Here is a 17,419-nt window from a genome sequence, read left to right on the forward strand (position 1 = left end):
GTATTGCGCAAAAAACACATTAAAAAAATATTGCACAAGAGAAAAATGGCATTTTTTGGGAATTCCAGACTTATTTGGTATTTTTCAAAACATTTTCTCTTTTCTCCTAGTTTATTTTTTAGGTTTGGTCTCAGGACAAGTGGAGTTCTGCACAACTGCATGTTTTAGTATTCTGTGCTGGATTATTTGAAATTTGATGGGTGGGACGTAAAATGTCATCAGTCTATCACAGGGCTACACATAGAGACAAACAATCACATTCACACTGAGGGACAATTTAGTATCACCAACTAACCTCAACATGTTTTTGGACTGTGGGAGGAAGCCCACGCATGCACAGTGAGAACATGCAATCTCCATGCAGAATCCCAGGCCAGGATGCGAAGCGGGGATCTTCCAGCTGTAAGGCGACAGTTCTAACTACCGAGCCCAATCCAAAAATCCAAATCCAAAAAAAGATTTCATATTATTTATTATTTAAGTTTAGACACAGTATAAAAAGACATCTGTTTTTATGTGGAAGCAACAAATCTGTTTGCACACGTTTTATTAGTTAGTATGATTCATGTTTAGCTGTGGATTAGGGTGAAGCTCCTGTATAGACTCGAAAAGACGGAAAGGAGGAAACCTACTTGAAAGATTTTTTTGAAGCAAATGGTACAGACTGCTGAACACTGCAGACTGACCCAGAACCTGCAGCCAGATTCAAGAAACCAAAGGCTGGATGAACACAATGTGATGTCTCAGCTAGGGGGAGGTCTAGAGCAGAACAAAACAGAGACTTATGTGCACGTTATGTAATTATTTTATGAGCTATATCAACCTTTAAAGCATTACCTTAGAAACACTCCCAGATTTTATTCAAACTTGAGAAAGCATCAGCTACATTCAGAAGGAAACAATCCATAATGACAGTGATGATGACTCTTCTTGTCATTGTACACAATAAAGATCTACTATAGATCACTATTATTGTTGTCTAGATATTTTTAATCGCTGCCTGGATATAAACACGGCAGTTTTTGATCTATTTGTTAATCAGAGCTTTTAGGTGTTTGCACCTCTGTGTTGTGTCTCCTCTAGGGGTCTGACAACACCAGCAGAGGCCCAAACCAAAGCTTCTAAACAAACATGACAGACAGAGACACACAAAGAGACAGAAACTATTATTTGAACTCAGTGGATTAGAGGGATTTCAAACAAATATGTTCTGTATATCCGAACTGCCTGAAAAATACACAGACAACATTTGTCACCATTTGTGGATATGGGCTTAAAATAGCGACATTTTTAATCTTGGTAACGACACTAAACGCTTCCACACACACACACATGAAGGTGGATTCGTGCTGTGTATCTGGGGGCATTGTTTGCCTGAACAAATATGGCTGCTAACTCTTATCTGTAAGCACAGCCGGGGGGTAGATGTGTAACATGTTCTGCTTGCAGTGTGGAAGCTTGTTTGGATGTCTGTGTGTTTGCATAATGTATCTGTTCTGTCCCGGGCAGCTGCTGCACAGTGCCACACGGACCTTCTGCTGCCCACTGTTATTGTTGGATAATATTTAAGTTTCCATTCAGTTTGAGCGTGCGTGTGTTGGAAAGGAAGCATGTGTGGATCTGCAAATGAAACCCACACAGACGCACACACATGAAGTGATTGACAGGTTCCCTTTTTTCTAATGGGGAGAAAGCTGAACTGTGGAGCTGATAGTAAACTACAGCTATGATGGCATACAGAGCACATTGTTTCAACTATTTAATATCTGTTACTCACCTGTTTACTTTTTGCCTTGTGTGTGTGTGTGTGTGTGTCTGTATGCACTATTTGACACTTTCTATTTATTACTTTTCTTTCTATCCATCTATACTGTGTTTAATTGTGTTTCTGACATGTAAAGGTCTTGAACTCTCTATTGTGGTCCATCTTTGTTGTGATGTTTTATTCTATCACTAATGTGTCGACTATTTTAGAATTTTCTCTTTGGGGACTTCCTTTTGAACGATTTTTTCTTTTACTGCATACACTGACAATTCAGCCTCCTTTTACCTTTCTGGAGCCTGATAATCATGTCATGTTGGTTTTAAAACTTCCATTTGAATGTGAAGCTCGCCAGACAGTGTGTTTTTGTTAGTGATCCTGGATGGAGCTCATCTTCCTCAAAAGTAAACATACTGCCAACCTTTGGAACTTAAAGCAGTGTCTGCGTGTTTTTTTGTCACATTTTTACTCACTGTGGGCTGTTTTTTCACTGCAATATAAAGCCCTGCACCTCTATGAAATGACACAAACATGTCCAGAAGGAGAATAAACTGAAATATCTTTTGTGCAGCATGTCGCAGTTTTAATACCATGAATCATGAAAATGTCCGAGTTTTTGTGGACCTCTGCCTCTACTTCCACATTTGTAGACTTAAATAACTTTGTAATTTCCAAGGGGAAATCCATCAAACCACTCATGATTATTGGAAATGTGATGAAGTTTATTAAATTGTGTCAGAGTCTAAGAATGTTGAGAATAACAGATTAATTTTTGACACAGCTGTACTTTCTACACTTGTCATATTCTTTTTTTTAATGAAAAGGCCAAGAAGCAATTCAATAAGCTTTCAGATAACTGAAGTGGAATAAAAAGTCTAATATTCCAAATTATAATAGGCAATGTATCAAAAATAAATGTACAAATATAAAAAAAAGTTTGAAGAACTCAGATAAACTGTAGACTATAGCAGAAATAAGTTGACATAGGTACAACAATATTCTCTAACAGTAGCGTAGGAATACTTTGATCAAAAATTTAATCCATGAGCCGTTTTAAAATTTTTTCACGAAGTAAAAATGTAATTACTTGCCAGTACATTACAATTACATGAACATCAGACTGTAATAGTTTCATTCAGATCTATTAGTTAAAATGTTTACCTGTAAATAGTGGTTTCCAGGAAAATGCTAGGAAAGTTTTTTTCCCCTCTCTTACTCAGGGCCACAGTATATATATATATATATATATATATATATATATATATATATATATATATATATATATAACGAGCAATCTGATTTATGAAACATTTTCTTTTAAAAAACATGGCAAAAATTGATCCTACAAATAGATATTTAAAATCCCCTTTGAAAACCTTTTGATATTCAACCCTGACTTTACCCAGCGTTCACATTTCTGTCCTGAAAGTTGAAAGTTGAAATATAATAAATGATTTCCACGATGATATCTGTTAGTTATTATTCCCCTGTTCATACGTAGTAGTTTGTCTTAAAGCGACTTTAAAGGGTCAATATCTAATTGCGTGATTTTTTGTAGTTGACATTTTTGCTGTTTATATCTCTCAACTTAATTAAAAGAACACAAAACAATCTTTGAATAACCTCATTTTATTATTGTTTAGCTAGTTAGAAGGTGGTTGTTATTAAATTCGGATGGTTATTCAGTTGAGATTTTAGTGATATCCAGTCATTTTTTATGAATAAGTGATTGCTTCCATGTAAAGACATGATCATAATGAACATAAAAACACCAGTTTTTTGTAAACTTTTAATATAAATGTATGCAAGATATATCCCATGGACTTCAAAAGTATCTCAATTATATATATTCAGTTGAAAAAAAATCTAATTCAATCTAATAATTATTTTTTAGGAGTCAATTTTATAATAATTGCAGCGAATTTATTAAAGATACTTATATTACTTTCCTCCTCATATGACGGTATAATGACTTGAGCAACTCATGCTTTCCTTTTCATCTTTTAGATTGATTTTGTATCTCCTTTGTGACTTTCTTCTTCCATTGTCCTCGATTACGTTCCAACAGCTTCTCTGATGTCCCACCAGTTGAGTATGAAAGAGGACGCAGCAGCAAGCGTTGGCGTGTGTTTGGGGAGGGATCACTGTTTGTTGGTGCGTTATCATCAGCCAGAAGGGGGGAAAGGGGAGGGGAGAGGAGGAGGAGGAGGAGGAGGGGTTACAGGCTCGATCCCGTGGAACATCCTGCAAACACATCTGAGGCTCGCAGGGAAAACTCCGCACTTTCCCTTCAACTGCACGCCGCCTCCCGGCTCCGTGTCGGGATGACTAGTTGTCCGGTCACGTGGAGAAGTCCCAGCACTTTTTGCTGAAGCCGAACTGTAGATGAGAGGCTCTGCAGGTCGTTGGCCCCGCTGGACTTATGTTTTCATGTTTGGACGCACGGCGGTGGGATATCCGGAATGGGGAATCCGTAGTAAGGACCGCACTGGCTGGTTTACTGTTGCGCGCATCCACACAGCCTACGCCAGAGATGGACTTTAAGAAGACTAAATTTGGAAGGTAAATTCCATTGCTTTTGAAAAGTTTGAACTGTAATGTGGCACGATGCTTTACGTGTGTGACAGGCACTGCCAGCTGTGCGTAATGTGCGCTGGTACCGGGACAGATTAGTTTGTGCGCGCGTGCGTGTGTGTGTGTGTGAGAGAGAGATGCGCTTGGAGAGCAGATATCTTTACATCATCAAGACAGATGGTCAGTTTTCTTTTCAATCTTTCTGTCAGGATTAATGTATTTTATGCATCAACTTAGTTCTTAATCTCTTTCCTCTTAGACTTCCGGTGTGGGTCACAGTTCAACAGGGCTGCAAATAATCATTGTCGATTATCTTTTTGATTGTTTGGTCTGTAAAATGTCAGCCAAACCAGAAAATATTCATCTTTACCTGAGCATTCAGGAGGTTTTAAAAAAAATAAAAAATTGCTGAAATTAATCAACACAAGTTGACAACTAGTCCTCATTTATGGGCACCAAAAATATTGTTTCCTTGTCTGAAAAAATAAACAAAAATTTTTGCAAAAATTTCCCAAATTTCTGAAAATTTGCAAAACCTTCAGGAAGAAAATTCCGATGATTCCTTAAAAGTTTCCCTTAAAAGTTTTATTTTTTTTAAAAAATCCCCCAAATTTGGCTAGAAAATTCTTGTAAATATTTTCAAAAAATGAGTAAAAATCTTCCAAACAAATCCTAAAAATATCTAAAATGATTACATATATCTATATATCAGTAAAACTTAAAATTTCTTTTTTCAACCTAAAAAAATTTAAAAGATTTCCCAAAAATGTTGAAAATGTGGACATCAGAAGTTTTACTGTGAAAATTCTTTTTCCATATTTTCAAACTTTAAAACGGGTGAATTTTGCCCCACAGGATGACACGAGGGTTAATTGTTGTGGTTCTATAGTTCAGTGTGTGTTGAATTCTGCTTCGGGACAGTCACTTGCCAGTTTGTCTCTCTGTTTGTGTGGACATGAGCGATGGTGATAATCGTGAGAACCAGTTTTTGAGTCCCACAGGAGATTAAGTTGATCTTTGCTGTAAAAGGAATAGCCTTGGAGTTACACAGATTATAAACACTCACACCCACAGATTCCTACACTGTCCTACCAGGATCCAGCGCTTCTGATCCTCTTAGATGCAATCGAATGTATGGAATGTGCCGTAAAGAGCTTTTGTATGTACACACTTGCTTTGTGAGATGAAAACACAAGTTCCGGCACGGGAACATGTAAACACATGACGCACAAGTGTGTGGAAAGACAGAATGTGAACAACATAAAGAGAGTGGAGAGAGAAAGTAGTGTGCGGATGATGACAATAATGTCGTCTCTGATCAGCCTGTGAATCCCTCTCTTTCAGTTCATTACACACAAACACACACACACACACACACACACACACACACACACACACACACACACACACACACACACACACACACACACACACACACAGTCCTGTCAAAACTGATTAGGGGACATCAGAGTTCTGCATTCAGGTCCCCACTGAGCCACAATTCTGTAACAGTGTTCAGAAAAAGAGCTTTTATGAGCACGGCACAGCCTGAAGACACACAGGACAAAGGCAGAAGAAATGGCAGCCATACAATAATGTTATCACACAAAATGTTTTTGTTCTGTACAGTGAGAGCACTGGATGGTGAAAGCATTTAGTTTATTTATCGTTTCTCGTAGTAGCTTTGATAAGTGAGCACCATGGTGTTTATGAGTCAACAATGATCAGAATTCCAGAAAAGTGGACTGAGAGCAAAAGAGGCTGGATCAACGACCATTTATGTCCCAAAAACTACACAGAAAGAGAGAGAAAATGTGCGTGCTCGTGGTGGAGATGAGATTTCGAGAGCAACAACAGAAAAAAAACACACTCCTGTTCTGAAAATCTGCGGTGCTGCTCAGTGGTGGGGTTGGGTTTAAATGCTAAATCATAAATAATATAGAATCATCCCTCTAATTTGTGCCATAGTATCCATTTGTTTGAAAAAATCATTTTCAAAATTTGAAGTATGATCTTGTTCAGGAAAGTGCTGCAGCTGTTCATTCTTTCTAAGCTGATTATTCCACTTAGTCAAATGGTTCCTGTTCCCAGCATGCATTGTGTCAGGGGCAGACACATTTTTAGGTCAAATCATTCATCTACAGTTTAAAGACCTCTTAAAATCACTGCTAAAGCTAGTTACAACCACTTCCATAGTCGGAGTCACTGTTCTCTCTCCTCTAGCAGCACGTTACCATTTTCAAATTTCTGTTCTCGACAGGAAACAGCAACAACCTCCCAGCAGCAATCTACACATTACAAACTTCAGGTTTGCCAGAGATTTGAATCATACAAAATGGCAGCCTGTGCTTTGCTCTTTTTGTTAAATGAGCAATTTTAATGACGGGTCAGTGTGTAATTGTGGGACTGTTTGTATCATATTTTATATGTAGATTATAAATAACTTTCAATTTCAATTTTACTCAATTGTATATGTAATATTTAGAAGAATCTTTCTGTAAAAATGCCGTGTGGTGTTTGGTTATAGGCGGCCATGTTGATTTTCGGAATGAAAACAGCAAAAATGTAGCCTAGCTGCGCTAGACCCATGTTCTGAAGGCACAAGGGTCTAGGCACGCTCGACAGGGAGGGAGGCGGGCTAAAAGGTTGTCTATCAAATCACTCTGCAGCAATTGGGTAGGTATACAACCAATCAGCGCAACGAATAGGCTCCTAGAGCGCCGGAAATCAGAGGATGCGGGAGTTCGGTGAAGCCTTATTTATACAGTCAATGGGTGAAGCTCAAGTATATTACAGACATGTTAACAGAAAGATGATTCAGAGTCGGTGCTAATGGAGCTCAACGACTGTTGTCGTTTTTGTTGTCGACCCTGGCAGAGAATTAAATTCGTTGCTGTGGGTTGTCTAGCGCGGCTAGGCTAGTTGTTTCCGGTTGTTTCTGTCAGAATCGTCGCGCCTCTGTCGTCACTTAGTTACGCCCGCCTTCTGACTCTACACTTCATGGTGATTTGTCCGGCCAGTTTTAGGAGCATCCAACCTCGAGGCTTACTGAGGGTAACTAGACCCACCCTGGCAGAGAATTAAATTAGTTACCGTGGGTTGTCTAGCGCGGCTAGGTTTGCAAAAATGTCAACTATGATACAAAAAGTCCCGCAATTATATATTAACTTGGTCTACTGTTCTGAAGTCTTGAGCAGTTTTCTTGGTTGTTGTCATCTTGGTCTTTTTTAACCAGACGTAGCAAGTGAGGGGTGGATTATACTGAGAGTTTGAGCATACTAAATACACTGATACAAGCTGTCCCTGTCTTAAAACATATCCTGCCTCATCGTCTGTTTTACTCTGAACGGGACCATAATTTAGAAAGTGAACATCATGCTGTTCTGAAGCTGATGTGAAACTAGTGAGTGGGACATAAAGTCATCAAAATGTTTCCTCTGGTAACAGATCAAGTAAAAAGTCTGGTTATTTTCGAATAGACTTTTAGACGATCAGACATCAAGACTGCTGCTTGTTAGGAAGAATGCAAGTCTAAAGCAGTTCAGGTTGGCCCCACTTTTCAGACCTAGAAGCTACGTTCGTCTTTGTATACAGTCTATTCTGAGTGACAGAAGCCTGATGTATTAGACGGAGGTTCAGGTGGAAATGTCAAAACTAACCACCTTGAACAAAAACCAGAGGATGACAGGAGGCTGGCACTAACACCAAAGACGTGGAGGACATGGAAAGGTTGAAGACTAAACTGAAGTGTGTAAGCAGTAAAACACCCACATCGTAAACTTTGCTCTCTTATTACCAAAACACAGTTACAGTATTTCCGAATCAAAGGTCTTGAAGTTACTGGTTTTCAGTCAGTTGCTTTTAAAGGGTGGTTATATGACTCTCTTGTCCAACTAAATGTGGTGCAGCTTGATAAGTTAGGGAAATGAGTGTTTTTTGCTAGGTGTCTCGTCACTGTGCTGTGAATTTTTCCAGGTATATTTCCAGTGTAGGGTTTGGTAATCAAGTGTTTACTGTCAGGTGAGGAGTGTGACAAGTCATGCTGCTGCAGCCACATTGCCTTCTTTTGTCTGCTTTCTCTTCTGCTTCATTTCCTCCTATTTGCTCTTTCCACTGAACCGCTACAACAAACAGCGGGAGTTATTTGCGTGTGAGGATGAGCGGTTGGCCTAAATGTGTAATCAAATTGCACAGCTGACCAACACAGACACACCTGTGGCCTCACACGAGGAGCTAAATTCATACTTGTTCATTTTGATGTAAAAAAAAAAAGAGTTTTATAACATCTCCAGATGTGCCACTATCCCATTAAGTGTACCTAAGAGATTAAATGCTGGTTAGATAACATATACAACTCACACATACATACAGTATACATATGTAACAAGAAAAGAAAAAAGAAAGAGCAGTACTCCTCCAAGGCTGTTCATTCCCCCTTATGGCATTGTCAGAAATGCAGCATATTTGTGTGGAAATGCAGCATATTTTTTAGTTATTGATCATCAGAAATCATGCCATCATAGAAAACAACAACAAAATAACCTTGTGCTGAGCACAGGCATGTGTTATCCATGTGTACGCTATGTATGGATACCGAATCACGTGACCTAAACATGGAGTGGGCGATGGGAATTGATGGGATTTGGAAACACTCTCGCAATTTAATCAATTGTTCCTTGTATAATTTCTGATGGTTAAGTCCCGTTTAGTCCGGAGTTGTGGATTTGTAGCAGGATCGCAATCATGTGATCATCAGCAGGCAGAACGTAGCGATCACTTGTTGTCATAGTTACAGTGACGCCGTGCCGGCTGCTATCATGCAATGGGAAATCCTTAACAAATCCATAGATCCAGACTATAAGTCGTATCATTGCCAAAGTCTAATCATTTGGTCCTTGTGTCATTTCTGATCTTCCCTGAAAATTTCATCCAAATCTGCTGGTCTGTTTTTGAGTAGTGTTGTGCACAGATGGAGGGAAGGAAGGATTCACGTACGCCGATCGTCACAGAACTCCGCCGCATTCCTTGACAGAGTAATAGCTTAAACGTTAATGGTTAATGGCTACTAGTGTCTTCCTGTGGTGTACAGACCGTGACATCATTGGTGACCATAGCAACGTGGATAATTGCCCTCGGAGTGATGAGGTGATGTGGATTAGAGAACTGTAAATCCTTCAAGAATGCATCACACACATGCACACACATTGTCTGAACACTTTCTCCCTTCTTTTTCATCTCTCTGTTGCTGCCTCTCCCTCTCAGGTTCATGAACTGCAGGGTGCCAGGCACTAAGAGATACCAGCCCACCGAATACGAACATGCTGCAAACTGTGCCACGCACGGGGTAAGCATATACTCACTCTCTCAGAACAAAATATTGTTTTATAGGACTGTCGATGCCGCTTGTCAAACACAGACAATGGCTTAATTGTCATCTCATAACTCAGATGACTGCATTTGACCATGAACACCACTCAAGGAGGACAATTCGTTCACATTCGCTTCATCATGCACTGTCCCTGCGTGGCGAGTTTGTCGGTTTAGAGAGGCCTCTGAAAAGATGGAGGGGATTGTGAGGAATGAGGCAGAATGAGGAGGATTTTTGGCTGAGTGATCGAGGCAGTGAGATAATCTGTCCGTCAGCCTGTAGTTTCCTCAAATCTGCTGTAATCCCGGTGTGCTTTGGCCGGAGAGAGTGAATGAAACAGACAGATGCAAGACAGAAGACCCATGAATGAAAGCATGGACACAGACCTCAGATGTTTTCTGTTAACAGTTGTGTTAATGACACATCTATTCATTTATTCACTACAGGTTCAATGTAAATGAGAGTGCTATTCTGTGTGAGGGTAGACCGAATAAATATCATTTTTACTTTTTGTATGATGCAGAATTCAGAATTTTTTGCTTTCTCTCTGAGAAAATTGACTTCACTCGCATATCTGTGTGATGAATGTCCGCACATTTAGCAGCCAATCTGAACACGATAACTGGTAACAGAGGGAAACAGCTAGTTTGTCTCTGCTTAAGGCCAGTGAAGCCTTGATTATCTTCTAGTGTGGACGTACACGTGGATATCTTCAGTTGCCATAGAAGAGTAGTAGTTGTTATTAGTTCAGTGTTACACTTTCTGTGTCACTCATCAGAGTACATTTTATTATAATTATCAGATATCTATATCTGTACTCTTGATTCTTTACTGAGCTGTTTCTTTCTAGACATTTCTGTGGTAGTTCTAGAGCACATGTGCCATATCCGGCCCGTAATACAATTATATCCGGCCCACCAGATCATTTTACATTGATTTATTATTATTGTTATTAATGGCCCGACGATATGAAGCGCTGATAACACACAAACTACAGATCCCATAATGCAGCGCAACAGCTGCCTTGCCGAATGACAGGTTTCCTGGGAACATTTCCGCGTCATTTTAGTCAAGCGTCTGTTATTGTCTGCAACCCTGTTGTAACGTCAAAGCTAGCCCTTAACAATGGCGAAAAGAAAAGTTGATTCTGAAAACAGAGCCTTTCCAAGCGATGGGAGGCTGAGTTTATGTATGTTGACATCACCGGTAAAGCAGTATTCCGTATTGCTGCCATCTGTTCTAGAGATATGGACACAGATTTATTGAGATTTTTGTTTGCAAACTCTCAAAACCCAAAGAGCTAAAGTGAAAAATGCAAACTGTAATTTGTTTTTTTTTAAAATTTGGCTCTGAAGTTGTCACTCTTTTAAATCTTCTCACCCCTAAAACTAAACCCTTCTTTTCTTTTGTTAAGATTTATTCAGCAATTTCCTGGCAACTTCAATGTATACCTAAAGGTAAATTGAGGAAAATGGGGCTTATTGATGAAAGCAGTGTCTGATCATGCAGTAAATACATCCCAAAATCCATAGAATTCATACTGGTGTTTAAGAAAGGCTTTGTAATCAAAAACTTGAAGTTGTTTCCAAATGTTTGACCTGTAGTGTAGATACTTTCCTTGCATGTATGGAGCAGCCCATCCGAGTGAATTCCCCCCAACTAGAGAAGTAAAACAACTATACATCTGTGGGTGTTGACGGGAAAGTGTAATCAAGGCTTAATGGTAACAAAATCCTCACGTCCTGTTTTAGGTCGTTGTGTTGAGCAACGCGAACCAGCTGCTAGTGCTATTTACTCTATGTATTTACAGTATGGGTGAGGCCAATTTTCTCAACAAATTCTCAGCATTAAAGTGTATTACCCGGAAATAGCAAGCTATTCTTTTAACAGAGGCTGTTGCTTTGCTGAATGTTAATATTATCAAGAAAGTAACTACACAAAACGTTACAAAAGCTGCTATAAAAGCACATTGTTACCGTTTTATTTGTATGATTGAAAAGTTAAGAATTACATTTATAAAAAACGCTCCAGAAAAATTTCATGTATGTGTACTGTGAGGAAATGATAATAATTTGCGACTCTGATGTTTTCTAGCTGTGGATCCTCCCCAGTCTGGTGGGCGGGTCTGTGCTCTACTTCCTGTCTGTGGACCAATGGCATTGTGTCGCTGCCTGGCTCTATGGGAGTGGTCTCACCGGCCTGTTCATCACCTCCACGCTCTTCCACACTGCTGCCTGGAAAATCAGCCACCTCCGGTTTGTGTTTGTGTGTGTGTGTGTGTGTGTTCATGTGCTGCTCTGGTAGATGTACTACACATGCAGACATACAGCATATTAACCAAAACATTTAGAAGACAACAGAGGACAGATGTGGCATGGTAATGAAAATGTATTAAATCATCTTTAGCTAACGTTTTTGGAGAATGCATCGCTCACATATTATCCTCTACCATCCTGCAGATTCCGTATCTGTTGTTAGAAAGCATCCAATGCTCACTGGTGCCTCCAGATTAGTTAGGCGGATAAGACCGAAATTTGGGGTTGATAGTTCACTTTTTCACGAAAGCACCAAATTTGGTACAGACATAGTATATGACCATACAATTGATTTAAGAGGAGTACCCCCAAAATCTAAGCTCCCTGGTGGCCGCCATCTTGAATTCAAATATGGCCGCCTTGCTAAACCTATTTATGTAATATCTCCCTTAATATGGTAGATAAAAAGTTACTTTCAACATCTACCCCCATTTTTTAAGGGTCTGCGGATTCCATAAAGCCATTTATAACCATTTATAAGCCATTTATAAAATGGCGGCCACCAGGGGGCTTAGATTTTGGGGTACTCCTCTTAAATCAATTGTATGGTCATATACTATGTCTGTACCAAATTTGGTGCTTTCCTGAAAAAGTGAACTATCATTTGACTTATCCGCCTAACTAGATGTTTCTCATGGAGTGGTCAGATGGATATGGAACAGATAAAGGATGCATTTACATTACTAATTATCTGTGCAAAATAACCAAAAGCTTTGGTTATTTGGGTGACCCCCATTCAAAACAGCCCAGGAGACATATTTTACTGGTAAAAGTCCATCTACTGGCATGACATCTATAGTATATTTATGATTTTAACACTAAAATTCTGTTCCTGTGTAATGATCATTTTTTAAAATTCCAGCAGTTTATGATACAACAAAATGTGTTTTGATTGTCACTCAATGACTTGTTGGAAGAAATTGGTAGTCACTTTAATAAATTAGGGGTCATGTTCTATAATGCGTCTATATGCCAGTCCCCCAAATGCAGATAAAGGTAGTTGTGTTTTCTGTCTCTGTGCAGGACAGTGGAGCAGCGTTTCCACATGTGCGACAGAATGGCCATCTACTTCTTCATCGCAGCCTCCTACTCTCCCTGGTGGGTTATGCGACTGAATCAAGCAAAGTTTACGCCATCTGTTGGACAACAAAGCTGCTTTACAAGTTCACAGTGAACGCACCGCAGTGATAGAAGTGTGATTTATCTCCTCAGGTTGATGCTGAGGGAGCTGGGGCCCTGGGCGTGCCACATGCGCTGGCTAATCTGGGTCATGGCTTGCATCGGATCCATGTATGTCTTCTTTTTCCATGAGAGGTAACACAGCCTCCCTCGGCGCGTCTCCGCCCACTGGGTCGACACAATTAGCCTGAAACCAAACTCCGACCCCTCAGGTGTTTACAGCAAACACCTGACTACTGTTTGAAGCACAAACACTTGCATAGATAAATGGAGATGTTGTCTTTTCATGTCCCAGTTTTCTACCTGCAGGTACAAGCTGGTAGAGCTGCTGGGTTATGTCACCATGGGGGCCGTTCCTGCTTTGGTCATTCTGTCCATGGTAAGCTCAAATAAGCGTTGTCTTTCTCGGCTTCTAAAAAAAGCTTTCTTTTGTAAGTCCTTCCACTGCAACAGACTTCCTTCTATTGTGAGAGAAACAGACGGTCGCTGGTAAACGAACAAACCTGAGGGCTTTGTTTGTTTTATAGTATGATCTACAGACACTTCTAGTTGCTGCAAGATAACGTCTGTTTTCTAAAGGACACGATTTACATGGGCTTCTTCTCCTCCATTGAATCATTGGTTTCCATTTTAGTGAACTATAAAATTCAACTTGCAGACTCAAACTTTTCACACTGTTCTCACAAGAATCTCCTATCAGATTGAACCAGGATATGGAACATACCATTATGGAAAAAAGGTGTTAAAAGGTGTTAGAAATGTGAAATTCCAAGGTCTTTAACCCTTGTGTCGTCTTGCGAGTCAAAATTGACCCATTTTAAAATTTGAAAAGGTGGGAAAAAATATATTTTCACAGTGAAACTTCTGATGTCCACATTTTCTTTGAACATTTTTTGGTGGAAAAAAAAAAGAAATGTTAAAAAAAATGTTTCTTAAGAGTATTCACACAAAAAATCAACCAAAATCCAGCGAAATTCGCTGGATTTTGGTTGATTTTTTTGTGAATGCTCTTAAAGAAAATATTGAACGTTTTACTGATATATAGGTAATCATTTTAGATATTTTTAGGATTTTTTTGGAAGATTTTTACTAATTTTTTTGAAAATATTTACAAGAATTTTCTTGCCACATTTGGGGGATTTTTAAAATAAAAATTTTCAGTAAAACTTTTAAGGAATTATTGAAATTTTCTTCCTGAAGGTTTTGCAAATTTTCAGAAATTTGGAGACATTTTTTTGCTGAATTTTTAGATTTTTCTCAGTCAAGGAAACAATATTTTTCGTGCTTGTAAATGAGGTCAACAGGAGGGTTAAACACCACTATTTCGAGAAATATTGATGGTCATGTGGTTAAAAAATGCAAAACACCTCAAAGATGTAAAAGTTTATTCACCACAGCTTGTCTTCTTTCTGCTACGTTTCATTCTAGTTTGGAGAACGTTTGTGTTTACATAAAATCTTTTAATTTTAAAAATGAGTGAAATAAAGATTTTATTTATCACAGAAAAGCTTCTAGACAGTTTTTTTCACCTGATTTGTCTGAGCTGCACATGCTTTTACCTGGCAGTCTTCCATAATGTCTGATATTTTCCAGGTGGAACGTGCAGGTGTGTGTGAACTGGCCGTGGGAGGTGTTTTCTACGTGGTGGGCATCGTCTTCTTTAAGAGCGATGGCCTCGTCCCGTTCGCCCACGCCATCTGGCATCTGTTTGTCGCAGTCGGAGCAGGCATTCATTATTATGCCATCTGGAGGTACCTGTACTTGCCTGGACCAGTGCTGCAGACGTCGAGATGACCGGCTGCTGTCATCTACGTTTCTATACCAGATCAAGTGACGGATAAAAGTCTATTTTAGTCGCAAAATCACTGTGTTGACGACAACTAACTTGACTTAGGAGGCTACACCTAGAGGGATGGTGCTGATGGTCTGACTGTTAGCGATCAGATGAAATTCCAAACACTTTTACTGTTTAAATTAAATATCTGTCCGAAATGCCAGTTACTTAACTTCAACTCTGTAGACCAAACTTACTCAAGACCATGATTCTAATTCTGCTGTCCACAGCATTGTTATAGACAATCACTATTGCCATGTTAAGTGACCGAGAAAATCCTTTGGATGTGAACCTTAATCATCTCCAGGCTAATGTTTGCATAGTTGACCTACATTCAGTTAAAAGAATTGTTTTGTAAATGAAAAGTAGGTGAGAATATTGATAACAATCTCACATCTGTATGCCAAATAGAGTACTGAGTAAATGCTTTAGGCACCTTTGATGTTCAGTACTTATCAACTAGGGATGTCCGATATTGGCTTTTTTATCAATAACCGATATGCCGATATTGTCCAACTCTCAATTTCCGATTCCGGTATCAACCGATACCGACAGATGTGGGCTGTTTAACTAATTTTAGGTGACATCACATATCTCCTGTCGTGGAATTAACACATCATGCCTAATTTTATTATGATGCCCCATTGGATGCATTCTCAAATGCAACAAGGCTTTCCAAATGTAAACATTGTCTGTGCAAAATAAGAAAACTATTTCAACTTAAGTTATGGGAAAAAATGCCATATTTACACCACATATATTTGCCTCAAACAACAGTTCACACCCTCCGTCTCTCCCTCACCCTATGAATCCTATAAATGCTGGTGAAATCCAGGCATTATTTTATCAGTTTTCATGATAGGCAAAAAATCCAATAACAATATTGACCGATAATATATTTTTTATGCCAATATCGGGCTGATAATACCGGTGGGCCGATATTATTGGACATCCCTATAATCAGCCATGCAGTATCATCACACAGGAATCCGAGTGGCCATAGATTTATTTTCCAGTGTGACCATGATCCTAGATAAACAGTCAAGGTCCGAGCAAACTATACTCCTCCACAAGGACAAAAGTCCTGCAACAGGTGGGAAAACCTCCACAGAGACCTTAACAATATAGAATCAGTCTAGGATCAAATGACGAGACAGAAGACATTGAGACAACCTAATCCACAGAAGAACTGAGATGTTGTATGCAACCTGCCATGAAACTGCGGGCAAGTGAATTGAGGAGACCTGAAACTGTTTTAATTGCAAATGTTGATCACTTTTAGTGCCTATTGATTATCATTAACTACACAAAGGAGACACCAGTATATCACTGCCTCTATGCTAAACTAGTAAAGCAGCTGCTTCACATTTAAAGTAGACGTAAAAGTGGCTTAAACTATTTCTTCAAGCTTCTTCTCTGTAACTTAACTGACAAATATCCGATTCCTTTTAGAAATCCAACCACAAGCGACGCACCAAAACTGAACACAAAAGCTTTTCTGTTGGTGCTAACAACTCCAGTCATGTAGTAAAGCTGACAGTTAGGCCGATGATATTTTACTTTTGTTCATTTTGACGCTCTTGCAAAATATATAAGTTAAATTAGCCTCAAGCTAAAAGTTTATTCTGGAACAGTTCTTTTGCCAGTATGTTAAATTGTCAGTTTGCAAATCCACTGCCACACACTCTAATGTACACTGAGACACAGCAAAGCAATATGCAGACAGACTTTAAGATAAACCTTACCGATCCTTCACTGGGGAAATGTATGTGTTAAATAATATTATATCCATGTAACATGAATCAACAGTTGATTACGGTAAAGGTCAAATACCAAGTTGGTCGAAATGGTTTGGTTGTGAATGTTAAGATTTTATGTTTAAATCTGCCTCAAAATCAGTTATCATGATTTTCTGTAGGTGGACCTGAGAGATAAAATGATCAAAGACCATGATGAGTGGGTCAAACGTTACAATCACACAAAATGTCAACGTTTAGTGCTTTTAGTATTTCCTTCAGAGGGCTCTAACTGCCGTTGTTTTGTCAAAGTGGTGCACTCTTATTCATGCACTTTTCCTATCAACATCTAGAATTTACTAGTGTCCTCGAGTATGACGTCATTTGATGGTTGTTATAAAGTGAGATTATATATGCAAACTTCCATTTTTATTTTTATAATTTTCTATGTTTCCACAAGCACTGTATTGATGACAGTTTGAGGACGTTCCTAATCGCTGGTAGATCGACTGTTCTTATTTTTAGAAAACACTGACTCAGGTAGTGAGCATTTTTTTAAAAATTTTTCTAAATCAGATGATCTATTTTGTACAAAAAATGATATATCTGTGAAATCACTGTATTAAAGAGACACTATATTGCCTGTAAAGG

At 39.0% G+C, this 17,419-nt stretch overlaps 1 protein-coding gene across 4 annotated transcripts; it reads left to right on the plus strand.

Moving 5' to 3' along the window:
- Window positions 1–3,972: 3,972 nt before the first annotated feature.
- mmd2a (monocyte to macrophage differentiation-associated 2a) lies at window positions 3,973–17,417 on the plus strand. Of its 4 annotated transcripts, none has more exons than XM_022207833.2 (8): window positions 3,975–4,324; window positions 9,294–9,481; window positions 9,599–9,680; window positions 11,799–11,959; window positions 13,043–13,117; window positions 13,232–13,333; window positions 13,508–13,577; window positions 14,792–17,417. In XM_022207833.2, exons 2-8 carry the CDS (start codon window positions 9,477–9,479, stop codon window positions 14,990–14,992), a joined length of 696 nt encoding a protein of 231 aa, XP_022063525.1. In that variant the 5' UTR covers window positions 3,975–4,324; window positions 9,294–9,476; the 3' UTR covers window positions 14,993–17,417. The 4 variants fall into 4 exon arrangements, 3 of the variants coding, with proteins under 3 accessions (XP_022063525.1, XP_022063526.1, XP_022063524.1); XM_022207834.2 differs by having other exon boundaries at window positions 9,426–9,481; XR_007938785.1 differs by lacking the exon at window positions 9,294–9,481 and having other exon boundaries at window positions 3,973–4,324; window positions 13,494–13,577; window positions 14,792–14,941.
- Window positions 17,418–17,419: the final 2 nt, after the last annotated feature.

The sequence above is a fragment of the Acanthochromis polyacanthus genome, chromosome 21 (genome assembly GCF_021347895.1).
Source record: "Acanthochromis polyacanthus isolate Apoly-LR-REF ecotype Palm Island chromosome 21, KAUST_Apoly_ChrSc, whole genome shotgun sequence".
Lineage (NCBI taxonomy): Eukaryota > Metazoa > Chordata > Actinopteri > Pomacentridae > Acanthochromis > Acanthochromis polyacanthus.

Coding starts and splice junctions, on each gene's coding strand:
- mmd2a (XM_022207832.2), top strand. CDS start 4,185: ATGTTTTCATGTTTGGACGCACGGCGGTGGGATATCCGGAATGGGGAA. Junction 11,960..13,042: donor TGGAAAATCAGCCACCTCCG/GTTTGTGTTTGT, acceptor GTCTCTGTGCAG/GACAGTGGAGCAGCGTTTCC. Junction 13,118..13,231: donor GCAGCCTCCTACTCTCCCTG/GTGGGTTATGCG, acceptor TTATCTCCTCAG/GTTGATGCTGAGGGAGCTGG.